At 42.7% G+C, this 14,364-nt stretch overlaps 1 protein-coding gene across 1 annotated transcript in view; it reads left to right on the forward strand.

Moving 5' to 3' along the window:
- Positions 1-2,611: 2,611 nt before the first annotated feature.
- lin28b (lin-28 homolog B (C. elegans)) overlaps positions 2,612-14,364 on the forward strand; it is a gene marked incomplete at its 3' end in the record, with an annotated part of 30,969 nt that continues 19,216 nt past the window's right edge. The window contains exons 1-2 of the mRNA XM_084082969.1: positions 2,612-2,700; positions 3,647-3,840. Of these exons, the coding sequence (XP_083939095.1) occupies positions 2,691-2,700; positions 3,647-3,840 (204 nt within the window). The 5' untranslated portion in view covers positions 2,612-2,690. The remainder of the gene's footprint in view (positions 2,701-3,646; positions 3,841-14,364) is intronic.

A 14,364-nucleotide genomic window follows, 5' to 3' on the forward strand; every position in this document is an offset into this window, starting at 1 on the left:
GGGTTAGCTAGGGTGAGAGAGTCCAAAGTCTACTCAGAATGTTGGTATTCAAGTAGCTGGGGAATCTTTCCATATGGTCGTGAAAGTATTGTGCATCAGTGTTAGGGCATGGGTTGTCCTTTGTAAAGATGATGATTTTATAGCCTACACTACCAAGTATACTATAATAGCGTCATATATACAAGTTGAACAAAGTTAAAACGCATTGTTATACATACATAGCCTACATTAGGCTACTGAGTTCTCACAAATCCCACTTAAGGGATATTTATAAAATAATTTAGAATACATTTTCACTGGAATTCGAAGACATTTTAACTATTTGCGCGTTAATGTTGAGCTGCCAATCGTTCAGTTGTTTTGATTAGCAGACAGGCTACAAGTAGGCCTACCATACCGAATCATGTTTGTGACGTAGTGGGGGCCTTTAGTTGAGCTTGCATATATACATATTTAAAAGAAGACTCCATTATGATGATTACCATTGGCTTCGTCTCGACCAGAAATGTCCTCTCAGGAGACGAGGGAGTCGATCATATCTGACACCGGTATCCCCAGCCCTGTGACCCAAACAGTAATTCTAATGGCCACTGTGGACTGGAGGCCTCTTCTACACGCATCTTCAAAAACAGAATTTGCGCGGGGGCTGGGTGTGTGTGGGATGGATTGGGGGTAGGGGTAAGCTCATGAATTCCGGAGGGTGGGCTCTTTGGTCGGTGGGTGGGGATGAGGTTGTTGTTGATTCATTCTTCCAATCCAAACGTGTTTTTCCCTCTTTCCTCATAACCGAGAGTAACCCTTGAGAACCGTGCTGTTGTAGATAGGATAGGCCCTAAAGATAAGATTGTGACGTTTTTTTCCCCCCTTCTTCTTCTTCCGGGCTTGTTATCGATCTGCCCAATGTCCTTGAGTAACTGCAGCCTGTGTTAGATGGTTAGATGGCGTGCTTCTTCCATGTGTAGGTCTGACTTGAAAAGTGGACTACATTTGTAGTTATTACCAAGTCGCCATTTCTCCACACAGTAGTAAAGCATAGCCATAGGAATTGCCTGTAAATAGATTTGATATTGACAGTTGTAGACGATGATGAGCCTCAGTTATTCATCAGTTCGTTTGTTTTCAAGAGTTTTCCAGTCACATTCCAAAGCTCTGAGTTCAACTCTCCCCTGGTGTTCATTGTGGTGATGCTTTGGGGTAGGCTAACTAGTTATATGGTTATGAACAGGAACTCGTAAACAACTAATCGAGAATAGCCTAAAACACGATAGGTCTACTCTAGTAGATAAAGGACATAAATGGTGCCAGATCAGGGTTGTTTTAATGTAGGCCCACGAAATGACTAACCTGACATTACTACTTTTCAGGCTAGTTGAGATCACATTTGTTTATTAGACTAAATAAGCTACTGCAAGGAAGAGACTAATCTTATTGGAACTTTAATCATCAAAGCGACAACGAAAAACAATCAAGACTTTAAGAGATTTGGTTATAGTTTAAAAGGTGCACTGATAAGATAGGCTAGAGGAGCTCGTGAAAGGGAAAGTATTGCTATTGTTGCATTCTTATTTTAAGCTGCTGTCTCTCACAACTCTGACTCGATTTCAAATCAAGTCAAATATGTCTTATACTCATTTGAAATTTGAAAATAGCTTATAGCTACAAGCTCGCCATGCACCATGTCAATAGCTTGTGGATCTGCTATTTTCGCCGAATGTTCGCCCCAGAATGGGCTAGTATATGGACGCTAGGGTTCGTGCATGGTCTGGGATGGAGATCAATGAACATCACGTGAAATCAAATAGGGGCAGAGAGGGTGAAATATGAAACTTACAGGAGCCTCGGCTGTCGGCTCCCACGTTATACGGTAGCCTATGTTCACCTAAAGCTTTACATCTCTGGGCTATTCATATAAATGCCCGCATGCGCATATAACACGTTCTGTAGTCGGAGTGGGCATCGCTGACCGGTTCCGAGTTCGTGTCCCTCTACACCAGTGGTTCTCAAAGTGGGGTCCACGTCCAGGGACCCTCGGGGTTCCTTTAGGGGGGGTATGGGGGGTTCCAAATGGACCCTTATACAGGGTCTGTAACTCTGAGAGTGTGCAAGTGGAACCAACTTGGACCCGTACGTACCGTACGGGTCCAAGTTGGTCCCGTTTGCACACACTCAGAGATATATGGGGGTCCTTAGAAATTGAAAAGTTTTAGAGAACCACAGTGCTCTACGCGTTACAATACGCGCACCCACTCCCCGCCCTCGGAAATCGTAGTGAAATTAGTAGCAAGAAAGCATGTAATTGACAAAGTCACGTGTTCAGTACGGGAACAGGCACAGCCAGCGAGCCAGCGAATGAGAGAGCAGGAGAGAGAGAGAGACAGAGAGAGACAGAGAGAGAGAGAGAGAGAGAGAGAGCGAGATCGAGCGAGAGAGAGAACCAGCTACAGAGGTGGTGTGTATGAGCGAGTGTGTGTGTGGGGGAGAGAGAGAGAAGAGTGTGTGAGGAACAGAGAGAGGGAATAGAGGGAGAGAGAGAGAGACATGACCAAATATCAAGAGACAGAAAGCACGCCGTACCATGCGAGCTAAATTCGGCAGCGATGTGATCGAGGATGTGGGATTAATGGTGAACACCGCAGCAGAGAAGGAAGCCTTTCTATTGGAACTTGGGCACAGAGGGTCCGCGGGGAAACATGGCCGAAGGTTATTCTGCAATTATTTCTTATGTTTTTTTTTTCCCGGGGAGGGGAGAGGAGGAGGGGGGGGTCTTTTAGTTTTACATCTCATTGCATAGAAAATGAGGTCGCCGCGTGAGATTATTGCTGTAAACCTTCAAAACGATCCGCATTGGCTATACCTTTATATACCGCCCAGCCGACCACCGTTATGATCTATGTAATGTTTTGTGCATTGTGTGTTAGAGAGGCTTCTGCTCCAGTAAAGCTATAGAGGAACCATGTGTACACCTGCCTTTCTGGGTCCTACTACTACTAGCCTTGCAACTCAGATGAACTGTACAGTTTTTTAGACCGATCGACAAACCCCTTTCCACAAGTTACAGCAGCAGCAGCGAGCACGCTTTGCACAAGTACCAATCCTCAGTGTTCATTTATCCATTATGATAAAAAATAAAAATCCTCAACCAAATGGACCCTTGCGGTCATTGGAACCGCAAGGTTCCATTTGCTTGAGATTTTTTTTTTTTTTTTACTGTGTGCATGAGTGAGGTACAACCACGTCGTATTATGTCACACAGCCTACAAAACAACTTTCTCTTCTTTTTTTGAGGGGTGACGACGGGTTGCATTGATGCACGCTTGGATCAACGCACTATAACCGTTCCACGCGTGACCGATCTTGGAAAAAATGGTGCAGCTCAAAACTGTTACTGGTCTTGAACTTCATAGTAGCCTATTTTCTTTTGCGAGTGGCGGGGGATTCCCCCCGTTGAGACTCGTGGAGACTCTCACCCCAAAGGACTGCATTTCAACTGAGTTATGTAAAAAAAAAAAAATACAAATAAAAACACAAACTGGACGCAAACACAGGGCAGCCTAATACTCAATGCATTGTATTACGTATACGTATAAGTATGCTACTTATATATTAACATGCAGTGAGGCTAAAGTGCTCTTTATTTGCCTTTTAGGAGGGGCGGGTAAAGGTGGCGGAGAGGATCACCCCGCCAAGTCCAACGAACATGAAGACCGAACCCGCACCCAGAGCCTGTCAGGAGCTGGCTTCTGTAAATGGTTCAATGTTCGGATGGGCTTCGGATTTATCTCAATGACCAGCAGCGACGGGAGCCCCGTCGACCCCCCTCTGGATGTTTTCGTCCACCAAGTAAGTTGGATTCACGATGAAAATGGAAGAAGAAACGTTATTTTTTTGTGTGCAAATCATGGTTGTTTGTGGACACATACTACTGGCCAGTGGTTCTCAACCCTTTTCATTTCGAGGAAATATAAAATCCTCAGTGTTAGTTTAACTCAGAGAGTGTGCAAATGGAACCAAATGGACCCTTGCGGGTCCATTTGGTTCCATTTGACCACTCTCTGAGTTAGAGACCCGTAAAGGTCCGATTGGACTGGTGGTCCCCTGATCCCACGTTTAGAAAAAGTGCACTAGGCTACCTCTCCTTCCGTTACATCTGGGAAGGTGGGAAAGTAATCCACGGTTGGACCGGAACTCGTCTTGTGTGGGTTTAGGACGTGCAGATGTAGATGAGCAAATGCATTGTTGACGACTAGTCCCAGTTCTGAAACGTAGGCCTACACAGTTTTATCCCTTTGGATCTGGTGGTGGTGTCACTGATCTGGGAACCACTAGGCACACGTCTTCTCTAATGTCTGATTAAGGTTACATTTGGATAACGTATCGGATTCATTTCACCAGGGATCCAGGTTGTTACTTTGTAAACCGTAACGTTTTCCACATAGGGTACAGAGAAAAAACATGTGAAGTTTCCTCAAAGCGACATGATTCCTTTCCCCCTTCCCTCCCTCCCTCTGGACGGTGGAGGGAAGGGAGAGACATTCATGGGCTATGACACACTTATAGCCTCGTTTTCACTTGCCTCATGGACAGCAGAGAGCCTGCTTGATACACTGTGAAATCCTGAGTGTTCGTTCAAAGCTGCAGTCAATAACTATTATGTCCAATCCTATACCCGGGATTCAAACCCATGCCATCCCGCCAGTAAGACCACATTTCTTCCCCTCAACAGCATCCCAATTTGCCAGGGGAGATAATTGCACTTACGAGCTTCAGGCAGTACTTTGTCAGCTAGTATGTGTCCTGCTGGACACCAGGGTCTAAATTTCTCAATGGAAGAATAAGGAGGCCGCCTCCCAACAACTGCAGAAGTGCTAGTTATATTGCATTAACATGCCCTACCATAGCATTGGTCGAAATAACATTTTAGTCATTAAAATAAGTTCCAGATTGCAGCTTTAAGTCAGTGTACAAATGGATAGATGAACACTGAGGATTTCACTGTCTGTGAATGTAAAAAAAACAAACACATTGCAAACAAGAAATCCAGTGCACCCTCACACTCAGTGGCTCCTTGTGACATATGACCACAGAGGACCACAGTGCATGCAGAGGGAGGGCCTGCTGTTGTTTTTGTGTCACTTGTTTATGTTGACAGTAATTACATAGCACTTTGTGGTCATGTTCACTGATTCGAAGGTAACAATGGTTGCTTGCGTTATGAGCCATGTGTCCTACTGTATTGACCCCCATGCTGTCTTGTGATCAATCTAAAGCAGAAGCTAGCCTGTTTAGCGTGGCAGATGTTTGATTTATTGTGCATCGGGTGCTTGTGGATTCACAGTGGCCTTATTTTCGTCTTATTCCGTTGCAAACAAAGAGCAGTTGATTCCTCCTTTGAACTCCTCTCTCTGCCGTTAAATCGCCTTTTTTACGGTCCTATAAAGTGCCTTTAAAGACTCGAGGAGGAATGAGAGGGGATGAGGAGAGTCATTTTCACCATTTCATTTTCGCACCCGCTCAGAGAGGTGCTTTTATTGTGTTCTTACAGGATATAGTGTATCAAACTGGGGAATATTGTGGCTCAGATGTGGCACAGAGAGCACAGCTGTCTTTCTCAAAATATATGTCACATGCGAGTGAAACGGTTGGCAGTGATGAACTGAGGTGCACAACGCTACATTGAAGCTAAAACGGTTTGATCTCACTGTGCTGCTGCAGTGCTGCATGGTGCATACACCCCCACTTGCTGTTTTGTTTACATCTCAAACTTCCTGTCTAGTTATGATGTAAATTGCACCTCTGGAGTATATGCACCATTTATCTTTAAAATGCCTAAATCATTTGACCTTTCCTATGAAAAAGAATGTAAACTAACAACTTGTAAAAGGGAAGGGAACACAGTGCTTCTTTATACAAGTTTCCAGTGTGGTGGTGTACTATGTCTTAATTCAATCTATCTTCATTTATCTTCTTTATGATGCGTATTATATGTGCTCTGCTGATAGTGCTGGTTAATAGTGAATGTTTAGTAAATGAATGAACAAAGGCTTGTGTGTGGGTAATGCAACCCATTGGTGTTTTTAGCAGTGGTGCAAAGATGAATCCCTTTATACTGTCATTGATTTTACCAATGCATCATGCCTTACATTGTCTGCTTTAGATGCCAAATTTCTGGGTCTGATGGCAAAACTGATTTTGGAGAGTCAAAGTCTGCATATTACTAATGTTCTGACCAATATACTGTATTTTAAGTTCATTTTGTAATCAATGATTTTTATTTTATTTGATTAACGTTACTATTTGAGAAACTTACATTTATAAGCAAAACATATATAAAAATAGCCACAAATAACAGTTTGATAAACACATAAACGGAACTATTTAATTAACCTCTCATGCCCTATTCAAATGTTTAAAAAAATAGTCGATTAACAAGCTCACAACACATTGTGTTTGAAAACCTTTGAAAATAGGGACACCAGGTTGAAAGTGTTAAAAAATGGGACACATTGGCTGCATAATCGTTTACATACTGATGTAGTTGAATGGCTCATTTATCGGCCACACCGATATATCGTTAGTCTAGTCTGTTAGTCAAATGAATCAGGCCAGAGTGAAGGTTGAGACATGGGGAAGAACGTACATAGCCCTAGCACAACTCAAATAAACAATGACTGTCTCAGCTATTTGTAACTTGGGGCCAGATACCCTTGGTGTGGTACAGGTTTCACTAGAAACATTTTTCGAATCCATGATGTGATTTGAGACTATTAGCCTTGGTTTGTCTATAGCAGTTACCAGCCATGTTAACAATATTCTTGCATATGATGAGGTGGGTTGAGAGGGTTCCTTATTTAGCTTCTGACATTTTCATCTGTTTGAAATCTGTATTTCTAGCACATATAGAAGTTATATAACTTTAGAGATTAATTATGAATATGCTGCATCTAAATAAAAAGGTACCGTGAATTTATCTTGGAGGTAATTTAGGAGAATTTGGCTAAATCTGTTCTGATACACATTTATGATAGTCTTAAGTAAAAAATAAATAAATACTGTCATTAATTAGGCCCAAAAACAGTGTAAGAAAGCAGGTAAACAGACACCAGTTTTATGAGGTGCTGGTACTGGCAGCTAGATTCAAATAAAGAAGAATACCACTCACTCAATGTTGCTCCATTTAGATTGTTTTTTATTACCAACGTTTCATTCAGGGTATTTCTATTTTATTACTTCTTTTATTACATCTATTACCAGTCTCAAGTAGTTTAGACAGTACAGATGCACTGGGCCAGAGACTTCAAGACGGAGCACACAAAGAAGTGCATGTTTTGTTGTCTGTCTAATGAAAATCAAAATAACAACAGACGTTTTGTTTTGGATTGTTGAATAGCTAAGATGTGAGGTTTAATCAGACACGATAACACAATATTCAGACAGAATGGAGATTTGATACTAATACTATTTGGAACTCTGTAACATGACTTTTACTCAAGACAGAATAAGACAGAGGGAGAGAGGGGGCTTTGTGGGGGGCATGCAGTAATATCTCAACGTTCTCAATTAATTTGGTGGGGATTTGAAGATAATATCTTGTTTGTATGCGAGAGCCCTGACAATATGCATGAGTGAGTGTGTATGTGAGAAAGATTGTGTGTGATCGAGAGAGAGAGCGCGCGCGAGAGAGAGAGGGAGGGAGGGAGGGAGGGGCGGGGGTAGGAAAAGACGTAGTATGAAGGGAAGGGACAGAGGGAGTATAAGGACAGGAGAGACCCAGAGAGGGAGAGAGGAGGAGTTTGCTCAGGAGAGGGAAAGAGGAGCGATGTGGGAAAATAAGAGAGAGAGAGAGAGGGGGGGGGGGGGGGTGAGAGAGTGTGTGTGTGGGGGGTAGCGGTAGACGAAAACATGAGAGAGAGAGAGAGAGAGAGGGGTTGGAAAGAGACCAGTGAGTGTGGAAGAGCAAGAGGTACGAGGGGGTGAGAGGGAAGGAGAGTGAGGTGTGTGTGTGTGTGTGTGTGTGTGTGTGTGTGTGTGTGTGTGTGTGTGTGTGTGTGTGTGTGTGTGTGTGTGTGTGTGTGTGTGTGTGTGTGTGTGTGTGTGTGTGTGTGTGTGTGTGTGTGTGTGTGTGTGTGTGTGTGTGTGTGTGTGTGAGCATGCGCGTGTGCAAGAGGCTCCGACCATAAGTTCTTCCTGGGAGGCCTCATCATCATAGCTTCTATCTGATCACTTCCTGTTGGAAGCTATGTGTGTAGTTTATGTGAGCTGATAAAGTGTGTGTGTGTGTGTGTGTGTAGTATATACATATATGTGGGTGTGAGAGTATTTAAACCTGCCCATCTGCTATATGTCTGTACAAGCAATCCTCAATCCTGTACAGTACAATAATCAGAAATGTTACTATCTCTGTGTGTCAGCTCTCTCCTACCTGGACTAGTGCGTGTGTGCGTGTGTGTGTGTGTGTGTGTGTGTGTGTGTGTGTGTGTGTGTGTGTGTGTGTGTGTGTGTGTGTGTGTGTGTGTGTGTGTGTGTGTGTGTGTGTGTGTGTGTGTGTGTGTGTGTGTGTGTGTGTGTGTGTGTGTGTGTGTGTGTGTGTGTGTGTGTGTATGTATGCTCTGCTGGGACATGGGGGTTGCTCTCTCCTAAAGGCATTCTTTAAAAAGAGGAATTTCTTTAAAGACAAAAAGGGGAGGGGAGGGTGGTGGTGGTGGTGGGGGGGGGGTATAGTGGGGTTGGGTGAGGTAGGGGGTGGTGTGTGTGTGTGTGTGTGGGGGGGGGGGGGTGGAGGGTTTGCCCTTTGTCGGTAATCAGTTTGAAATGTTCAGCAGTGAGCTAGCTTTGCTGCTGTGTGCTGCTGTTCGTCCAAAGCCTCAAGACTGAGTGTTCACTTTATGGGATGGAGTGCATGAGTTCTGCATGTGTGTGTGTGTGTGTGTGTGTGTGTGTAAGAGAAAAAAGAAGTTACTCATTTTCTGCTTTTGCTGCGTGGGTGTTGATGTCTACATGCAAGCCCTTTGTAAAACATGTTTTTATTTTACGTGTGTGTGTATGAGAGAGAGAGGGAGAGAGAGAGAGAGAGACAGCATGCGTGTATGTATATGGTATGGTTTGTGCATGAGTGTGTGTGTTTTGTGTAGCGAGGTTAAAGTGGGCCCCTAGTGAGATTAACCTCTGGTCCGTGTCACCGTTTGGCATGCAGGCCCCACCCATCCCTGCCTCCAGATCGCCAGTATCAGGCTTTGTCTCTCCTGTAGCCACAGTATCCCACCAGCCAGCGGCGGCAGCAGAAGCCCCTTTCCCCTTCAGCACATGAAAAAAACAAAACAAACAAACACAAACCAGAAAACACCAAAGAAGCAGAAAGAGTAGTCATGTGATTTCCTTTTGGGGAGCCCTGCCTGCCATATAAGGCAGAGATGACTGGTAAATGGGAAGGTGGTGGACTAGAGGCAGCGTGGGTAGAGTGACCATATTTCCCAAAACCCAAAACATGGAGCCTTAATCACTTATATCCGATAAAACAAATTGCTAAAAATTGCCAATATACAAGCTCACAATGCGTCGCATCACAATTTGTTGTGCGAATAGATCGGCTATTTATGCTACGTTTTGACGATTTATTATGAGACATATTTAAGACACTTATTTAATTACATTTCCCCCCAGCTGTTTTCATCACGATGGGGGACAATTACTTTAGCACTTGAGTGACTGTACCTTTCAACTGACTATATGTAAGCACTCATAACAAGTGTTATTATATAAACCTGGGTAAAAACCTGGACAATTTGGTAGTGAATGTTGAAAACCGGGACATTTTATTGTTGTAGAGATATTTATCGGCACTTGGGACACCCAGCTTGAAACTGGATGTCTGGGAAGAGTTGTATTTATTAATTTGTTTTGTTTGTTAAATGCACTTGTTCTTATTGGATTAACTTGAGTCGGATCTTTCAGTGGAAACATAATAAATTGAGTACAAATCATTTAAACTGTACTTGTATCTCTATGAAAGAGACCGTTTTGTACAACAATATGGCCTCTTGGTTAGTAAAGAATTACGAGCTACAGTACAGAGAATGTCCATCTACTATTTATTAAATTATCTAATGTAGTTGTGAACAAATTCATTCTTTCAGACTTGTTTTTGTATGAAAATTATTATCAGATTTGATCAGGCAACATGCTCTTAATTTGGGCCAGCTGTAAAATATTTAAAGGGGAAATAAGTTTGTGTCAATAATGTAATCACTATTGAGCATTTATATTGATATAAACCACATTTATTCACATGTAAAGGGTGTTTATTGAAGCAAAGGCTCTAAGAGTATTTCACATTACTTTAACATCATGTATTATTTCTTGAAAATATTTCTCGAAATTCTTCAGCAGTGACGCAATTAAAAATGAATGAAAATGGAACAATTACACATTTAGTTCAAATCCTCCATTTATGTTTCTAACCTCAAAGCATCTATCAGTACATCCAAGATGGAGTCATTTTTTACAGTTCTTCCAAACCAAATGATCAAACATACATAACATATGTGGCATGCCAGGAAGTGACAGGATAGTGCGTTGACCACAATTCCGGCTGGAGCCCTGTGTAATTCCCCCTCCCTCAGTTGAGTTTCCTGTTCTCCGCTATCCTATCTAAATAAAGCACCTAAATGAATACATAAATAGATAGATGTATATATATATATAATTGATATACTGTTGTGTATATAGATGATAGATAGGTAGATAGATAAATAGATAGACAGACAGACAGACAGACAGACAGACAGACAGACAGACAGATAGATAGATAGATAGATAGATAGATAGATAGATAGATAGATAGATACTATAGATAGTATATTTTATAACGATGCGTCATTCATGTACATAATACACAAAGAGAAAAAATAAGCCAAGGGTTCATGCCATCTCAGTGCATAATAATAAAAAAACATTATTTTTTAAATCTCAAACCATGCATTTGAAAATATCTTCTGCATGACAGTCACAATTGCAGCTTGCTATTTGAAGTATTCTATTCATATTTTGGTTTATCAATACATTTCCCTGACCCTGAACATTAGCCTACCCATGCTGTGCTATTTTGTCAACCAAGAACTTTTGATTTACCTATTATCATTAAAGGCACAGTGTGTAACTTTGCCCTCTGTTTACATAACAAAACACATTTGCTTCCAATCATTTCACTCTATCCCAGCAGTCGTCAGCCACTGGAGTAGTGTGGTTTTGTTTACCTGCAGAAACACATTGCCCTCTCGCTGTATTTTGGTGTTGTCACAGTTTGTTTTGATAACCCAAAACGTCGCTGCCTACCAAAAGAAACGGTCAAAACACCAAAACACACCAACAGGGCAGTGTGCTTCTGCAGGCAAACACCACCACACCACTCCACTGGCTGATACCTGCTGGTAATAGAGGGAAATGATTGGTAAATATTTATTGTCAATGGCACTTTTTTTGTAAAGCATGGTGGATAGCTCATCTTGTTGCCGTCCTCCATTCCGTTTTTTTAAAATATGTTTCCTTAGATCACTGGTTCTCAACGTGGGGTGTGGGTACCACCAGAGTGCCCAAATGGAACCCAGAGTTATACAGATAGTATAGATTGGGGTCCCAGAGATTTAAAAAAAAAAGGGCCGGGGTGGTGGAAGGGACAAGCTCACAACGTATCTAGCGTTGTGGGCTTGTAGATCGGCTATTTTCACTATTTTAAAATGATTTTGACCAACGGTTTTGGTCTGGACATATAAAGTTTCCACCTGACAGCAATTATATCAAATGTGGGTCCTTGAAATTAAAACAGTTGAGAACCACTGCTTTAGATAGTTTCTTTTTTCTTTTCTGTTTTATTTTTTCAACAATAGCAGCCCTGTTCTGAATTGGTTCAGTTATTAGCCAGGATGTGCTTTTTATCACCGGTCACCTCAGCAAGGGTTCATTTCCTCCTTGATGCTGATAAATGTTGCAGAATGATCTAGTGCTTCCTCCTCCCAGATCAAATATTTGCCCCAGTCATAATCAGGGGGAGAGTTGGATGTTGTTAATTTGAGGCAGGGGGGAAACGCGGTGGCTCTTTAAGTGTGTGATGGGGGTTGGGCAGGGGTTAAAGGTCGGGGCCACTAATGACAACGTGTCGAGGAGCGCTGGGGGTGTCAGCGCCATGAGACCGTCTTTGTTGGTGGCTTTTTGAAAATAGACGATCTACAAGCTTGCAACGTGTGCTAATGCACGCTTGTAGGTATTTTCAAACATTTTTGACATTCTTTGAAAAAAAGATTGAAACGTTTTGAAAATAGGACTGTGTGTGTGCGTGTGCGTGTGTGTGTGTGTGTGCGGTACAGTGGTGGAAGAAGTACTACATTTCTTTACATATGTAAAAGTAGCAATACCACAATAAAAAAATATAAAAAAATAATCTCTTAATAAAAGTCCTGTATTTCAATATTTTACTGGTGTGCAAGTACAAAGTATTGGCATCAAAATCTTCTTATAGTACCAAAGTAAAGGTACTCAAATGTTTCTCAAAAATAGTCGACCCACAAGCTGGTGTGATGCGTTGTGAGCGTGTAGATCGGCTATTTCTTGAATATGCCCTTGTGGTTGATATATGTATGTTTTGTATTAATAATCTAAATTAGCAAAGTAAGAAATTACAAAAAATATGTCCTCAAGTCAAGTAAAAGTACCAAAACATTGCACAGTACTTGAATAAATGTACCGAGTTACTTTCCAGCGCTGGTTAATGGTTGGTGTCTGTGTGTGGTATTGTTGCTGTCAGGCTGAAACCTTGTCTCTCCATATTTAAATAGGTTTTGTTTTTTTCATACATTAATGCCCTAGTGAAAATAGCCGACCTAACAAGCTCACAGCTTGTGAGCTTGTGCTCACAGCTATCTCTCTACCTCCCCAGCTATATTTCACTATTTTAAAATGTAAAACAATTATAATAATAAAAAAAGGAACGGTTTTGGACATACAAGGTTTCCACCTGACAGCAACGATATGCTACTGTCTTCCTTTACTTCACCTTCTCCCTCTCCCTGTCTCTGTCTCTGCCTCTCTCTCTCTACCCCCCCCTCTCTCTCTGTCTCTACCTCCCTCGCTCTCTCTCTCCCCCTCCCTCCCTCTCTCCCCTTCTCTCTCTTTCTGTGTCTCTCTCTCTCTACCTCCCTCTCTCTCTCCCTCTCTCTCTCCCCTTCTTCTTCTTCTTCTTGTTGGGTTTATATGCATCCTGTAGGGTTACGTCCATCTGGGCTGATCTGGCCCAGCTTTGTCCACTTAGCATTTCCTGTGTGTAAAAAGCTACTTAATGGCACCACGCCACATGGCGAACGCCATCTCCTTCTCACCCCTATATACCCCTCCCTACACACACACACGCACACACACGCACACGCACGCACACGTTGGTGTTACTATACTACATCAACATTTTGGGATGCTGCTTTTATGAATGGCAATTTTTTAATTAACCTAAAGCCGAAAATAACCGATCTAACAAGCTCACAACGACAAGTTGTAAGGATTTTCATTGCACGACACCCGCGCACAACTAAGCCACACTCAGTCATAAATCCTGCCTAACTCTAACCCCAACCCCTCTGTACCTAACCTCTGACCTTAATCCCAACCTTAATCTTTCCATAATTGTAAGCCTAACAAAAAAGAAAACACGTTTTAAACCATAAAACAACCAATTCTCTTGTCAACTTCTCTGGACCAAGACGATTGTCGGCCATTTCTCAAATTTGACTACATTCATGGGGACATCGAGTCCTCACAAGTATAGTAATACAAGCACGCGCTCGCTCACACGCACACACACACACACACAAGCACGGACACACACTGTACACAGACCCACAGACTCTACCGTGCGGCTCCTTGCGGCCCGCCTCTGATTGAAAGCATCCCATAATGAGCCCAGTTCCTGGGCCGGTGGTCGCCACGGCGAGCGAGAGGCTGCAGGGCGGTGGGTATCCTCTGCTTTCCCATCCCCTCACGTTACAGCTTCCTGTATTGATCGCCGGGCACTGGTGACGACCAGGGCCTGGCCTGATGAAAAGGAGGGCTATTTCTATCCAGGATGTTACTCTTTATTGATCTGCTGCTGCCTGGCTTCCTACACACACGCACACACACACACACACACACACACACACACACATGACATACACACACACACACACACTCACGCGCACGCAAATGTACACATGCATATTGTTGCTGTCGTGCAATGTTTTTTCGTAAATGAATGCTCTACCTCATCACACTATAGTGTCTCGCGAAAGTAGCAGAAATAGCAGTTTTGAGCTTGTGCATCAGTAATACAAGCACGCGCTCGCTCAC

Source organism: Gymnoscopelus microlampas (genome assembly GCF_963454915.1).
Source record: "Gymnoscopelus microlampas genome assembly, chromosome: 16".
Taxonomy (NCBI): domain Eukaryota; kingdom Metazoa; phylum Chordata; class Actinopteri; order Myctophiformes; family Myctophidae; genus Gymnoscopelus; species Gymnoscopelus microlampas.